Below are 17,501 nucleotides of genomic sequence, written 5' to 3'. Positions count from 1 at the left end.
CGCAGCACGCAGCCTCTGCATGGGTTGTACAATGTGAGGGAGTTCTCCCCTTCCATAGAGTTGGTTGGGCCCATAGTCCATGGGAGGAAGAGGCCAGGAGGGGCTGAGAAGGCTTTGGAGGAGGATGCTGCCAAATGTGCCAAGCTTACTGATTTACTTTCAAAAGGACAAACACAAGTGGCAACAGTTAAAGAGAGATAGGCCTATGATTAGCATTAGCAACGTAATTATTCGGCTAATACCGTTGTCAGCCTATTCACAAGCAAGATTTAACTAAAAGCCTTTTGTGTATCACCCAATGGCGATTCACAAACTCTTATGTAATTTAATATTGAAAACAAAACTCAAGCTTGATCTGTATATGCAGTAAAATTACTTTGTATTATTTTATTTTATTTTTATCACTAATTATTTTCGTAGTGAATAAGTGAATTAATATTCAATTTTTATTTAACATTTACATTATTGGTTGAACTATTAATAAAAACTATACACAATAGTAAGAGCTGAATTGTTGCTTCATTTATCCAATTTGGAAAAAGTGCTAATTTGGAATTACACCATGGAAAAAGTGGGTCGGTCTTGGGCCTGAAACTCCCGAGCCGAAAAGTGTCCCCACTCCGCCCTGGATAACACAATGCTCCATCAACTGAGCTACCACCTGTTGGTGCAAAACCCAGTAATTTTAAACAAAAGTTACATGATTATCACCTGGCAACACATCCAGGACAAAGTTTAAAATACTGTATGTAACAGTCTGAGAAAAACCCAGCTGAAATACAATTTTATCTTATTTACTTTTTTCTATAAAAATCATTCTAATCTTAAGAGGATATAATAAAATTAAACCTTGATATCTTTAATATTGACTAAGTAAGGTCATATCAAAGATTAGATTATGAGACTTTAGCCTGGATTTTACAGACAGGGTCACAGACACCACACTATGGGCTCTATCTTACACCCGGCGCAATGCAGCGCAATGCGCGACGCAAGTGTCTTTCGCTAGTTTCCACCCTAATTTTCACGTTTAGCGCCGCGTTGTTTAAATAGCAAATGCATTTGCGCCCCCTTTGCGCCCATGGGCGTTCTGGTCTGAAAAACGAGGTGTGTTCAGGCGCATTGTTGGCGCGTTGCTATTTTGAGGCAACTAAAATAGACTACGCCATTGACCAACAAAAACCTGGTCTAAAGTCTAAAGTCAATGGCGCAATGTGTTTTATGTTATTTAAAGAGCGCATTAGTAAAATGCGCCTATAAACGGGAGGACAACGCGGGTTTGCTTATCACAAAGTACATGAATGCGCAGCAGCACAAAAATGCTTTTAAATATGAAAGATTAAATGATTTAATGTAAAAGATTATTATTGAGTCTCTTGGACATAATTGAGGACTTATTATGAGACGTTAGAAGGCGCAAAGAGCTGCTTTACCTGCAGCCTGGTAAGTAAATAAATGCTTTGCTTTGAACAAATGCGTGTTTTTAAATGTTTTTTTTTTAATGCTACCTCACGGATTTATTGTATATGATGACTCTGTACCTGTGGATATGGGAGGTAAGAAACATTTGTAAGTAATGCTTAAAAAAACTCTTTGCTAAAAAAACGCTGTCCAAAGTGCTGAAACGTGAGGAGAGCCGTTTGTAAATTCTTTATCTCCTGTTTGTTACAAATAAAGTATTTTTAGAGTACAAACCTTATCTTAGAAACTTGTAAATTATGTTTTGATGATATTGGATAACCATACATTTAAAGCAATTACAAGCCTGCTTTTTACTTCCATGACTAAAAGAAAACGGGTTTTAAAGGTTTTAATAAAAAAATAACAATTTCAATATAAGGGAAAAACAACACAATTATTTAACATTAATCTTAAACTGGGGATCTTCTACCTCCGCTTAGTTTTTCAGTTTACAAAGTCCGTCATCTAAATAGGGATTAGACATAGCGCCAGCGCAACTTGCTTTTAAAGGGGATGAGAGCTGAGTCTCTCATTGGTTTACTGCACGTTACGCCCAAAATACTCCCATTACAATAGGACCTACCCTTTTCGACCATGCGTTCGGCGCAAAAACCATTTTTCCCGTCGTTAAATTAGCAAAAGTAGATTCGGACACGCCCATTTAGACGTTGCGTTGTGCGCTTTAGACAATGCGCTTAGATCGTTAAAATAGGGCCCTATATGTTTAGCAGCTATTTTGTTATTGCATAAGCATGTGTTTATGTATATTTTTGTGAAGTGAGTAAAACTTTTGAGTATGGATGAGTATACATACAGTACATACAGGTACAGTATATCTAAACCTTTCCTATCAGCTCAGAAAAGTGGATCTTAACTAATCATTGAAACTATTGTGTCCCAACATCTGTAAATCTATAAATGTATGCATCCATACATATATCTATCTGTACAAAAAAAGCAAAATTATGAGGGCACATCTGTAAACTACATTTATAAATTTCATTTTTTATTTTTATTTTGTTTTTTACCAAGTTCCGTGATCAGATTTTGACATGCATTGGTTAGCTTGCTACAATTTACGGATTTCTTATCTTTTACTGATTCTTACGGATACAGGAAATGGCTACGAAAGACAACATTTCGCACCTAAACTGTCATGAAAAGAAATTCTACTTTTAAAAAAATATCTTGGTTAGGGTGAGATGCCTACTCGATCCCTGATTGTCATGGGCTTGCCAGACCTTTTGTACTAGATTCTGGTCTGAGTACATCTGGCAAGACCAAGACAGTACTATGTTCTGTGTGGGGACACGTGGAGTCATATTGTGTGTGTGGCTTCCACATGTTTCCAGTGTCTTGTCGCTGTCGTGGTCTTGCCAGACCTTTGGTTAAGATTCAGGTCTGAGTTCAGAAGGCAAGATCATGGCAGCATTGTGTTTTGTGGGGGGACACTTGTTTTCACACCATGTATTTGTGTCACGTGTTCCCAGTGTCTTGTCACTTTTACCCTACTCCCTTATGTACTCGTGTCTTGAGTAATTAATTATGTTCACCTGTTCCCCATTTGTGTGTGTCTTTATGATGCCCTCTCGTTCTCTGTCATGTGCTCGTTCGTTCGTCCACATTCAGTGTATCCTTCATGTCTTCCGTGTTCACTGAATTGTGTAAATCCGAGTCTGTGTTATTTTTGGTATCCTGTTCCGTGTTTACATCATCGTTAGTTTATTATCTGTTTTACCCCCTTGTGGGTTTTTGTGTTGTTCTGTTTAAATAAACCTTCAGTTTATTTTTACTCTTTGTCTGCGTTTGGGTTCTCCCTTATTCCAGTCGTGACACTGATGGTTTCTTCCAGCCGTTGTCCGCTGCTACCGAACTACCACTATTTTTATTTTTCACAACATGAAACTTTGCTCGAAGTATCACTTGGATCTCTACACATGAACACGAGCATTGAGAACATTGTTTGTGTACACAGAGTTTACTAAAAAGAAAGGTTTTGATCAGGGTTTAGATTAGTCCAGGGGTGCGTTCTCCGATAACGTTGTCTCTTAGAGCGCTAGGAAGACTCTTAAGTTAAACCTTAACTACAGGTATACCTTTCCTACGTGTGTTCTCCGAACTATACCTTAGGATGTTGCTTAAGGTAAACCTTCATGTAATAGGTTTCGCTGCGTTATGAGATAGCGGTGTTCTTTATTAAATAAACATTTTTGAAATAGTTCAAGTTCAATTTATTAGGAATATCTGGTAAAAAATATTTCAAATTGCAAACAACTAAATTCAACCTTCTATATTTTATATCAAACCCGTGCAAAACCCGCAACTTTATTTCCAAACGTATCATGTTTAAACTGCTCCAATTCATCCGCTATGCCTTGAAAGGATCATTTATATTAGGGGTTCCCAATAAGTGCGTTGCACAGGGAAATAAAGTGGATTGTGCAAGTACTTGGCTGTGCATTACACTTAAAATATATAAAAACAAACTGCTGTTGTTCATTAGTTCACGCGTTTATTGTGCTTGGACACTGTATGCACAAGCAGCGCGTTAACAATGCGGATAAAACTTAATGGACGCATTTCTGGAGCCTGTCTGTCTAAATATAACATATCAAATATTATATAATAGCCTATATAAATATATAGTATGATTGCTTTAGATTTTAGCTTTGATAGTTTTAATGTGGAAATTGTGTTGATCTTAGACTATACAAGCAGTAATCAAGTGCACAGTTTATTTTGAATGTTTATAAAGAATATGGCATGCAGTTGCCTCAAAGTTATAAAACATAAAAAACTTCGATGCAAAGTCGAATTAACATTAATAATCATAATTTTTTTTTGTAATTTTACACGATTTATTTATGCAGCTAAAATACTAGCCGTTAGACTAAGATTTACGGATATGAAATGCACAAATGAAATAGTAGGATTCGCTGTATAGCTGCCAGTTTCACCAACTCCATCACCCAAAATATATTTTTTAAATAGTTTCTTAATCCTGTAGCATTTAATAGTTCGCAGTTAGTGTCCCTTTGGAAAACATAATTAAAAATCTAACAACCATCAATGTAATGATGTCTAATTATGTAAATGTTTTATTCTTTAAATATAAAATATTTGCCTAATTAAACACGGAGTGTATTGCATTTTTTTTTTTTACAAATATTTAGTTATACAGACTACAATGTAAGCTTTTATGAAAGTGATGGCCCCTAGTGGAGTCATGTGGGATAAGGTATAGCTAAGAGTGCTCCAGACCAACCTTCCGAACGAACGACTTACAGAAGTGATACGTAACTAAGAACGTTTCGGAAAACACGCATTAGTGATAAGGTACAGCTTAAGGAACAACTTAAGAACGACGTAGCGTTAAGGTAGTTTCGGAGAACGCAGCCCAGGACTAGGCCTTAGACATTTAGGTCGTTTTTACAAACAAACATTACAAAAACAATACTGGTGTGTATCTTGAGACAAAACAATGGTACTAATATATGTTAAGATATGTCAGTACAAGATGTTTTTAAAGTAAGACAGCTCAAACATGCATTTTAGTCTGGGACTAGGATAAGCCCTGTATGGGACACCGCCCTTAAACTTTTAGGTTTAATCAAATTGTTAATACAAATCATTTTAACTTACTATTTAAATTTTGGCTAGTGAAAAGTTGCTGTAAAAAGTTTAAATTACTTAAAGTAACATATATAAATATTATGTTACTTAAAGTAAATATGTTAATATTACTGTGCATTATAATGCCTTTCATTTGCTAAATAAATAAATAAACAGGCATTCATTACACTGTTAAAGGTGACAGTTGGATCTATAAAAAATACTTCAATTGGTAACACCTAAAAATTGTTTTTCAACTTAAATTCTTGATATTGAATGTGAAACAACTTTAAAAAGTTACTTCAACTTGCAGGGGCGTAGCACAAGGTCCTGGGCCCTATGCAGGCAGTCCTGATGGGCCCCCCCCATTTTTCCATTTTAGTTTTCTAATCTAGTTTTCCCCTCGCTTAAAACTTACATCAACAGCTGCAAGTTGTGTGCTTTAATCCAGAGCTTGTCATTAATAATTACAAAAGATTGAGAGATCTGCTGCATGTTTCCCATGGCAAGGACGAAAGGAAAGGGTTTTGAGGATTCTGTCCAGATAAAAAAGATAAATTTGTATCAATCTACAAAAAAGAAAAAACTTTTTATACATTTTATAAAATTATGAAGGCTTCCTTTTGCATCCTTGGCTGCATACCACCACGTGTGAGATTTTTTTTTTCAAAAATGAAATGGCCTGTCGTCAGCATAAGACTTTGGTGTTAAACTCTTTACTGACTTAACTGTTGTGCCAACAACAAAGGCCGCGAAACCACACAAACTGACAAAAACACTGTAAAAAAATTATATTTTAAAAAATTGTGGAAACTGAAAGTTAAGTTTTGACTCAACATATTGCTTTCAAATAATTATCCCCAAACAAAAACATGCATTGTGATAATTAACCCTCTGGGGTCCGACCATTTTGGGACACTCTCAGAGGTTGTGACATGCTCTTACATTTAGTCTTTTTTCAGTTGCTTTAAAACATAATAATGGCAAGTGTCTCATAACACTGCGTTCAGCACAAACTGGGCTACAATATTGTATGAGCTACATGTATGTACATGTTTGTCTTTTTGAGAGAAAAATGTTAATGCGTGTTTTTTAAAAAAGCTAAATTTTTAAGTCACTGATATAAGTCCACATAACCCATACTAAACATGTTTTAACAAGACTTTTCTAAACAGAATCTAGTAGTCTAAAGTTTTTTCTTTAAAATGATGTGAAAATCATCCTGCCTACTCATTCACATAAAACAATATATTGATTTAGAAATTGCAAGACACTTTTTGTTTAGAGGGGCCGTATGCGAGAAGGATTGATTGACAGCTAGCAAACAAAGACCCGCATAATGAGCTGCATAATGAGGCAGGAATGTGAGAATGAACTACAGTAAAGAATGTGAGGACAAATAAATGTATACATGTTTGTTTGAGGTTTATTAAGAAGTTAACAATATAATCAAAATAGAAATGAAGGTCAGTAGGACATTTTCAGTTTATTTGGAAACAAACCCTATTCAAAAACTTAACTTGTATAAGAAACTGATAAACAACAGAACTGTAAACTTCATGTGGCTCATGTTACCATATAACTTTATGTCCAAAAAGTGTGAATTTGTTTTTCCACTTCATAGTTTTGTACTGATGAGAGGGATGCAGACCTGTAAGAGAGTTATAAACAGCTGTTAGCATAAATTGTCCACAGAAATACCCTTACATATGTCACGAGTGACTATCGGGGCGGATCCAAAAGTTATGGAGAAAAGTTCCGCCCGGACCAATTTACCCAAACACCGGCACTTCCAGGTAACCCCGGGCAACGGAATCAGCAGAACCCCGGGACAGGTGTGCACGACGAGGTGGCGAACGCTGATTAGATGGTTCAAGGGAAATAGGAAGTATAAATAGAGCATGTGAAACACAAGACGTTCATGATTTTTCCATTCTTTCTTGTGGATGTAGGAGCGGGCGCTGTGGCAAGCGCTGTGTTGATGCGGTGAAGTGGATGAGGAAGAGTTGAAGAGAGGATCTGTCGGAGGAAAGAGGACAGAGAGACAAGTCATTGGAAGAAGACAAATCATATTGAAGCGGTACATTCTTACTTGTGTGTGTGCATCTGCATTGAAGGTCACAGTGAAACACGATCTCTAGCGGAGATTTCGCAGAGTCGAATGACTTTTGAAGACTGCTAAAGGAAGGAGAACAACATGGAAGAAGAGAAATAAGCGTCACCAGACTGTGAGTACCAGTGGTTTATTTTAAATTCACTGAAGCATTGGAGGAACAGACAGTCACCATTTGCGTGGAGTGTGTCGTTGTGTAGTGGCCCTGCCGGTGGGCGAGCCAGTGGATTGCAGGACATCTGGAGCGCTGTGCGGGGACTCGTGTTATCCATCCAAATCACCTGTGGCAGCGATTGTAAACATCTCCCCCTTCAGTGAAGTACTTGACCCAGCGTGGAGGTACGGGCCTTATCTGTCACTAACTAAAGTGTGGATTGCCGTGGGTAAGTGTGCATTATTGAAGTGTGTGCACCTGAAGTATTTGCAGTGCTGTGGACTTACCTTTTTATCCCCCCGCCTGCGTGTCCAAGCAGCAAAGGAGATTGTGTGAGTACTGTATCTGAGTGCTGTAGAAGAGATCATAGGGAAATTGTGAAGACGCAAACTAACTGTTGTGTGCAAACCCGGTGTGGAGAGAGAGTCTAGCCGCCTGCTCCACCAGTATAGGCGTCATTCTGACTTTGGGGAGGAAACGGAGCTGACGGGTCTGTTACGGACACCATCTTGCAGCCCCATCTGTATTCTCACCGCCTCTCCGGATGGCATCAGCCGTGACAGGTCAGCAGCAACTGTGTGGAAGTGGGTAGCGAGTACACTCTCTTACTGTGGAAAAAGGCTAGGTAAAGAACAAACTTTCTTTCATCTATGTTGTAATACCCACCTGTGATGTGTCAAGAGTGAGTGAGGAAGAGTAAAGTTAGAAGCCATACTTACTGGAAGAGCTTGTTGATTTAGATTTAAAAGCTATACGTACCTGAACTGTCTTGTGATACAGAGCAGCACGCCCATTGAATCGCAGAGCCACATAGAGCTAAAAGCTATACGTACCCGAACTGTCTTGTTGGTACCGAGCAGCACTCCCATTGAACCGCAGAGCCACATTAGAACCAGAGCTAAAAGCTATACGTACCCAAACTGTCTTGTGATACGGAGCAGCACGCCCATTGAACCGCAGAGCCACATTAGAACCAGAGCTAAAAGCTATACGTACCTGAACCGTCTTGTGATACAGGGCAGCACGCCCATTGAACGACAGAGCCACATAGAGCTAAAAGCTATACGTACTCGAACTGTCTTGTTGATACCGAGCAGCACTCCCATTGAACCGCAGAGCCACATTAGAACCAGAGCTAAAAGCTATACGTACCTGAACTGTCTTGTGATACAGAGCAGCACGCCCATTGAACCGCATATCCACATTAGAACCAGAGCTAAAAGCTATACGTACCTGAATTGTCTTGTTGATCCAGAGTAGCACGTCCAGGAAATCGCCGAGCCACTAGAGCTGAGTGAAACCAAACTTACCTGAGAGACTGTAGATTCAGTCCCGTGCGCCGAGTAGAGTCCATACCTACCTGGTACCTCCGTTGGCCTAGTGGAGTAACGTCTTCGCAGCGTCCCCGAAGTAACCTGAAAGAGAAAGTGGAGTAGTTCTTATTCCAGCAGCCTGCCATTGCGAACCTCCGGTGCCGGAGGGAGGTACCACGGTATAGAAGGGTTTCTCTAACCTGTCTCTTGTGTGTGTGACTGCACCAGACATCCAGGACGAGCTTGGACCCCAGCTGGCCGCGGACGGAGAGGAGTGGTTCCGGCACCCTGTGTAGAAAGAGCAGAAGAGAGAGAGTTACAGATACGAAGGAGTTCCCATTTAAACTTACCTGATTCACCACAGTCGGTTGCTGGAGCAAGACGTGGAGCGGCTGGAAGACTATCGAGCTTACCCCGTGACAGCGCAGGTATTTGCCATATACCCCCTACATCCACTAACTATTGTTTATTCTGCCTCCAGGAGAAAAGGAGGGCGCCTCGGGTTCAAGAAACCAAGGGAAGGAGCTCCGTCCCCCGGTCTCCCTCCCCCTCGTAGTCGGGCTGGGCCCCGGCACTTGGCCCCGCGCCCCCCGCCCGCCAGTCCGAACCCGGGGGAGGACAGCAGAGTTATTTTAAGATCCCCCTTCCCCCTTGCCCAACAGTGTTTTAACTTTTACTTACCTGCTTCGTGTGTTTGGTCATTGGGGTGCTTTTGGGGACCTCCTCGAGGTGGAACGCCCGGAGGGGCATTAGTGGCCCGCTCCGGTTGGTGACACATACATAACTAATGGGTAAATATAGCACTACATTCAGATAAACTATCATGTACATTTGGACTAAATTCAGAACATCTCAGATAAACATCTGCAGTGATTCGTTTTATAAAAAGCTGTTTTCAGATGACTGTTTTTTAAGATGCCCATCGATCGTGTAGCTAACTCTTTCCCCGCCGGCGTTTTAAAAAAAAGTTGCCAGCCAGCGCCAGCATTTTTTTCATGATTTTCACAAAAGTTTAATGCCTTCCAGAAAATGTTCTTCTTTAAATATATAAACAATATATCAGATGAAAGAACAGACCCTCTGCTTTCAAAAATGAAAAAACGTTTCATCCTACCTTCATTTGTTCTCTTGTAATCACCTCTCAAACATGGGTAGGTTTCTTCAAAAACACAAAATTTTGAGTAAAAAGCTGAGATAATTAAATTTTTGTGAAGGACTTTTGATAGAGATCAGATGCAGAGCGGTCTTTAAAACATACACAGAGTTCTTTCTCTTTCACGTGAGGCGCTACTTCAGGGTTGTATAAGTTGCGGAAGTGTGCCACCTGGTGGATAATAGCGGTATTGGGGAAAGCATATCTCGTCATTGGCTGGGAAGCGTTTTCTCTTAATTGACGAGATATCTCGTCAATGGCGGCGAAATAGTTAAAAACACATCGCCTATGGCGTCCATGTGCGCGAGCACAGCATGTAGATCCGCCATTAAGTGACGATCACGTGTCTTCGTTTGTAAACAATGCGAAAGTTTTTCAATCCGAAGTGTGCAGTCTGCTGAGGTCGCATGTGTAGGCTGAACTGCACAAGCCATAATAGCAAATATAAATGAAGACAAATGACTTACAGTTTCTTCAGCAATATATCCTCCTCCATTGCGTCTTCCATTGTTCTTTCTTCTTAGGTAACTTTAAAGATAAACACTTCTCTTCCTCAATGTCCAGACATAAATGAAGATATTCCTCACGTGTGTGTAAAGTTTATCATCCAAACATGCGGTAAAGTCTTTAAATCTGATAAAACTTTATGCTTTGCTTTTTATGGTTTGAACAGCTTGTGTCTTCATTACCATGTCAACAGCGATACCGCCTGTGGGCGTGACCGCATTAAAGATAATGAAGTCAGCCAGGAAAAACAGTACTCTCTTTACTTCAATGGAGATTATATAAACAGGCAATATTTGTTTTCGATTATAATTAGCTTGTTTAAAAGTAGACATTTCAGGCTTTCTCTGGATATGTGTATCATGTTTGTGTGACGAGTATTCGCAGAGTTTCAACTGATTTTTGTAACGCGTTTTAAGAGACAGCTGGCGGAGACAGAAATCTCAGAATGCACACCCTATTTATTTTCTTTATTTAACAAAAACACAAAGATCTCTTGTTATTGTGAATGTACATAAATTAAAGAGGACCCATCACAGTTTCAAATGATGTCAAACACGTAAGGGTATTTAAGGTTGATTCTGCTATGATAAGGAGAAAACACGTCAAAATGCGGCGCCGCGTTTTTGGACCCCTGGGGGTTAAAACTTAAGGTATTGGGGTAAAACAAAAACATATATTCACAGAACATATTAAAGCGTAACTAAACCACTGGTCAGAGCCTGACTCCACCCACTGGCAATATTTGAAAAATGCAAGAAAAGTGGGCGGATCCAAACGGAGATAGAGGGGAGGTGAACGTGATTTCACCAAGTAAGATGTGATCCTGGATCAACACCATTGTTGGTCCTGGATCAACATTTTCATTAACCAATCAGATTGCAGGATTAGGATTAGTAGAGGGGATGAACTAAGTGTGTGGTGAGATCGTAACAAGGGCGTGGTGAGCTTGAACCTGCTTACGTCACGAGGCATTTTTTGGACCCAACATCCAATAGGAAAATTCAACTGCAGTAGCCACCGTTCAACCTGAAGAGGGCAGCACTTAGACGTTTTTACACCATATATTGTAGTATTGAAACACTTTATATCCAAATGTCAAAAAACGTACTAAAATCGATGAACAGCACTAACAAAGCATCATTCTTACAGATCATTAACTAAAAAAAGTTGGTTTAGGGTTTAGTTACTCTTTAAACTCTGCTCAGCCAATTTACAGCATGCACCTAAAATTAATTGGCTTTAGCGGTTTTAAATGTGGGTGCACGGGAATTGATGATCGATTTCTACAATAACGTTATGATAAGTACTTAAATATTGACATTTAAGTAATTTTAAGTATTTTTAAAGTCATTTTCAACTTAAACTGAGTGAAAATCTGAACAAACAAAAATCATATTGCCGAGCCAGAGGAACTGAAAGCAAAACAGATTTCCGATTGTTTTAAAATGGGTGTTTAACTTTATTGTGATGGTATTGATTGTTTGAGACACTAGGTTAGTAGGTATACGATGTTTGTTATATGTTTTCTCCTCAGTGTAACGCACCGAGCTAATGCTTCATTTAGTGAGGAAATGGCAAGTTCACTACAACTTTCACAGTGAGTATATTATATTTGTATTTCTTCTATAACATATTTGTGTGAAAACTGTTAGCTTTTTCGAGATTTATGTGCGTTTTTTTGATTAAGAGCCGCTGCGCCGTATGGTGCCCACACACGTTGTGCACACGTAGACATGATAGGCTGCTTGCAACCTGCACCTTTCTAAAGAGAAAGTACAGTGTTTTTTAAATAAATGAATATATTACGAGTGTAGGGGCTTCTGTATTCGGCCTGGACATCACGAAACGGGCGCATTGTTTACATGTATTTGACTGCATGCAGCACTGCGCAGACAAATCAACCCATGACATCAAAGTTCCGCGAGAGCCATTCAAAAGCTTATAGGCTTGTTTGAGATGCAGCTTGCCTCGCCTGAAATATAGGCGAGAGTTGCCGGCTGCAGTGAGGGGAGGAGTGAAAAAAGTGCAGGCAAGCCAGACGCTTCATGAATCTCGCTGTGTTGTGGACTGAAGAGAATGGAAGAGATCGCGTTCGCGTATTTTATCGTGGACTAATTAGATGCAACTGAAATACCAACAAATGCATTTACATTAAGATGTTCATAATGAGAATCAACAAAGGTGAACTGTTCATTACTGGAAAAGGCTTCTTAGTAAATGTTGGGATGTAATCTAAGTCTAGACGTAATACAAATTTTTTTCGGTGTGAAATATAAACAGCACACAGTACAAATAATACAACACCAATACAAAAGTTTAAAAGAATTCATTAAAAATATAAATGTCATAAGTCAAGAACAAGTTTAATAAATATAAAAACTACTACAGGAAGTGGAGTTTTTAGAATTAAAAAGTCATCAGCTGACATTCCCGGGCAAATGAGCATTAAGCTGTGTCGTCAGCAAAGCTTTTCCCATCGTGCTTTTCGTCAACGCAGTCGGTGGAGAGCAACTGCGCTCGGCTGTAGAATCCAACGAGGCCGCCTCTCCATCGCGAGAGTTATTTTGCACACGTCAGCATGACATCAGAGCAAGTCGGACATACGTCGGAACCTTTTCTAACTGGAATGCATCTTGCGCTGATCATCGGTGATCAATTCTGCGCAGAATTTGCTCATCTCAAACAAGCCTTATATCTCGCGTTATATTGATCTCATGTGCCAATCGATTAGGAAATCCAAGACAGTGTTGCCAACTTGGCGACTTTGTCGCCAGATATAGCGACATCTCAGACCACTTTAGTGACTTATTTTTAAAAAAGCGACTAGTGACAAATCTAGCTACTTTTTCTGGCATTGTTGGAGACTTTTGGAGACTTTTAACATGACATTCACTCTTCTCAATGATAAGTTTATACTCATCGGCGCGAGTCTCAAATAAGTGCACGAACACCGCCCAAAACGGACGAGATGTATAAATAATCAGCGCGTTGACTGTACTGTAAGTAATCGAATATAAACCAACACGAAGTAGCGCTTAACATTAGTATAGGTTTGCTTCAACAATTTGCCCATCCCTTAGAAAATTAACCATAGTTTTACTATTGTTTGTGTTAGATAACCATATAACCACATATTTACCATAGTCTGACTAAAGGATATTTTCAGTGAAACTATAATAAAGTAATGAAAAATTTCCAAAACCAAAATAACTGTACTTCTATATTAAAACTTATCGTGCAGCTTTGAACGAGACTGACATGCCCTTCTATCCCTTCAATTATTTCTTTACAAAAACTAAATTTTAATAGTAAACAACATGATATGTTTTTTTAAGTTGGTTTTAGTAAATCAAAAATGGATTAAAAGATGGGGGGTGGGGGGTTTGTATGTCTACCCATTTAGTTAATAATCTGTGAGCTGGATTGGCATTTTTCCATTCTGGTTGGTGGTGAACACACATTAGGCCAGATAAGAGCCCATCATCAATATCAAACACGTTCACCCAATGAGGATGAGGAGAGCTTTTATTCCCCTCTATATATCTGCAGACAGATTTAGATTGGGCATCTGTCTGTTTCTTTAAGCGTCTCTCCTGCTAACACTCCACAGTTAGAAGACACGCAACTTATGAAGAGAAATGCACTGGCATAGAAAGAGCTGGACTTGGTCCATTACATTATGTACACTTGCTCTCTGCTTGGTAAGTCCTTGACATATTTTCTATAACATTATTTTTATAAAAACTGTAACTTATTTTCTAGACGGTATAGCAACTGATATAGTAGCAGAAACATCATTTTATACTGGATTTTACAGTAGCTTGTGGTCCACAACTCGATGGGGTTGATAAAACGGGGTGGAATTTGTTCCATGTTCACCAACAGGAAATTAATATACAAATACATAAAACATATGGCCTTGATTGTGCCATATGAGATGCATTGCTGTAATGAAAGTTCGAAAACCAAAAATTGGGATTTCTACAAATAAATGCATACAATTTCAAACATTAACAGTGGTCCTAACACTACAGGTCCTCAGTGGTGCTCAGCATGAATCGGGCTACTGTGCATTTTATGATGAATGTGGCCTAAACCCTGATGTGGATGAGGCCCTCATTCCCCCGAAGGTTCCATGTAAGGACTACAGAAAAGCAGTGAGTGTGACGGGAGACCATTACAAGCTTTTGGAGGACGTGTGTCCGATGTTGGCCAAGGGTGATGGTCAGACCCACGCCTGCTGCTCTGTAAAACAGCTCTACAGTCTGAGGACCAGCCTGACGCTGTCCAAAGCCGTGCTGATCCGCTGCCCGTCTTGCGTTGACAACTTTGTACACATTCACTGTATTACCACCTGCAGTCCCAATCAAAGCCAGATATTAAAAATCACCAAAACGGCCAACATCACCCAACCCCTGGGCAATGTAAAGGAAGCAGTGACTGGTTACGAGACTTATGTTTCGACCAGCTTCTCGGATGCAGCTTTTAGGTCCTGCCAAAACGTACGAATCCCATCCACGGGAGAGTTTGCCATCGGCACTATGTGCGGCAAGTACGGCTCGACACTGTGCACACCGCAACGCTGGTATGACTACCAAGGCGACTCTAGCAACGGACTGGCACCCTTAGATATAAATTTTAAGCTCTTACCAGAAGGTCAAACATCTGGGATTCCACCAGGAGCTGTGCTGTTTTCAGAAAAAGCATTGAATTGTAATGAGCCCACACCCACAGGTTGGGAAGCTTGCTTGTGCCAGGACTGCGTGGAGTCATGTCCGGCCGTACCACAGCCAGGCCAGAAAACCAATGTAATCCAAAACATTTAACTTTTCCTTCCTTTACCAGTTTATCTCTGATTCCCTCCCTCATGCATGCCTAAAAACATATCTTTTTGTGAGTGAATAAATGAATTGTTTTCATTCACAAAGAAAGTGTAAGTAAACTTAATCAGTAACTGAATTACAGTAGCAGACAGATAATCTACAGTACAGATTTGAGATGTCTTTTGTGTTTGATTCTGAATCGCTAAACTGTTAAACAAAATCAATTTGATAAGGAAACATTTAAAATTTGTACCATTAGGGTCCTACAGGAATTTACCATTTTACCATTTCTCCCATGTTATCTTTTGTGCTTTTTAGATGACGTTAGTTCACATTTTTCTTTTAGCCCTAGTTTCATTTACTTTCTTGATATGGAGCATTGTGTTCAGTAAAAAAAAATCTAATCATGCCAGCTTTGAACAAAACAAGGGTGAATTTTGAGCAAAATCAGATCCATAAATCCATCAATCCTTTAATAAAGTGTAATGATTCTCTTTGGTTCAAATCCTCAGTTTGTGACAGTCATCTCAATGTTTTCAGCATCCTCCTCCTCTCCTCTCCTGCTGCTGTCTCTCTCCTTCTGTCGCTTCATGGTCACTCTGTCAGAGAGACACAAAACAATGTGACAAAATGAATGAATGAGGTGTGTGTCCTTCCTGATGGCTTTTACAATCAGTGATTGATGACCCTGTGACAGATCACTCACTGTCTCACAAACCCTCTTACTGCATGTTATATACAGTACATACATATAATTACAAATATAAATGCAGTCCATTTAACTAAAGCAAAGTATATTTAATCCTCATGTACTGTTTGGAGTTTGAAAGGACATTTTGCAAATATAAAAATACAGCATCATCAGACATCTCTTACAAAAAATCGCTGGGATCTTAGGTATAAAATGTACAGAAATGTATAGATTTTCTCATTCGAAGGTTCTCTAACTGGTGTGCTCACTGTTACAGTAAACAAATTATAACAGGGCAGTTTATAACATGCTTATACACTGAAAAAATGATTCATTCAATTTACTCAATTTTTTAAGGTAAGCGGTTGCAATCAATTCATTTAAGCTGCATTTAAACAAAAAAAAATTTAGTTGAACCTAATCAATTTTATTTAGTTACCCTAATATAAAAAAGTGTAGTAATTTCAGCCCTAATTAATTATGCTACTTCCTCTTAAATTATTTATTTATGATTGATGAAAAATTATTAACCGGATTTACTAATTTTTTTTAAGGTAAGTGGTTGCAATCAATTTATTTTAGCTACATTTAAATAAACACATTTCATTGACTAAATTTCAACATTTTAAGGAAATTGTTTGCAATCACTAACCTTAAAAACAATATATAAAAATGACCCTTAAATGGCTTTGCAAATACACCAAGTAGTAAGTTTAATGTAATTTTTTTAATGTCAGCAAATGTAGTGCATGTTCAATAACAATTTCTTTGTGTGTACAAGTGTTTAAAACAAGTGCTCACTGCACATTCACAAAATATAAAATAATAAACCACAGGTGGAAAGAGGCCACATTGTTTGTGAATCAATAAAACAACAATATTAAAACTGCACAAAAGTCAAGTGCTGACTTCACACACTTCACACAATAATTAATAAAAAAAGTGTTAGATTTTTACAGACAACAGTTATGAATCATTAAAAGCATTATTAAAATGTTTTAAACTACTGATTCCCAGGTCTTTAATGAAAAACAGAGTAGGCTGTGACATCTGGACTAATATTTCATGCTGAGGATGCACTGAAAAAAATGATTATGGCCCCAATTAAATGAAGCATAATTTAGTTTAGCTAGTTTTAACTATTAAATTTAAGTTTTTGATTTTAATTAATATATATTAATAGGTTTTAAGCGAAATGCATGTCTTTTAAATCCAAGTCATGTCAATTAATTAAATTCAGTTTAAAAAAAATAGGTTGGTTCTTTGCGCATGCGTGCAAATGCACATTTTCCCTGGCACTACAAGAAGTTTCCAGTCAGGTTTACGATCGATCTGAAGTTGGGATATTTCAGCCCTGGAGTTTTGCTCAGTACGTCTATTTTCACAGTAAGTAATATTTCATGTAATACAGCACCTTTTATAGCATTGAATATTTTTATAAACTTAAAATACGCCGTTTATAAGAAAGCTCCTCCAGGCCGAGTGCCAGAGGCAATCACAGCCGTTACGATATAACGTAAACAAATACCACACGACCCCGAGAGCGATATTGCTTTTATACAACAGTTCAACGCGATCTCATGAGAATACGTGTGTATTTTTACGTTTCAGTGTGGCTGTACAATACGTACATTTACTTGCGTTTAAAACACACTGAAACGTACAATAACGACG

The 17,501-nt window shown here is 38.7% G+C and overlaps 1 protein-coding gene across 1 annotated transcript; it reads left to right on the top strand.

Annotated features, from left to right (window-relative positions):
• The first annotated feature begins 13,856 nt into the window (after positions 1 to 13,856).
• LOC129414454 (NPC1-like intracellular cholesterol transporter 1) lies at positions 13,857 to 15,630 on the top strand. The gene is made up of 2 exons (XM_055168516.2): positions 13,857 to 14,014; positions 14,348 to 15,630. Exons 1-2 carry the CDS (start codon positions 13,952 to 13,954, stop codon positions 15,137 to 15,139), a joined length of 855 nt encoding a protein of 284 aa, XP_055024491.2. The 5' UTR covers positions 13,857 to 13,951; the 3' UTR covers positions 15,140 to 15,630.
• The last annotated feature ends 1,871 nt before the right edge of the window (positions 15,631 to 17,501 follow it).

Source organism: Misgurnus anguillicaudatus, chromosome 5, assembly GCF_027580225.2.
Source record: "Misgurnus anguillicaudatus chromosome 5, ASM2758022v2, whole genome shotgun sequence".
NCBI lineage: Eukaryota > Metazoa > Chordata > Actinopteri > Cypriniformes > Cobitidae > Misgurnus > Misgurnus anguillicaudatus.
This window is presented reverse-complemented; position numbering and strand designations above follow the sequence as displayed.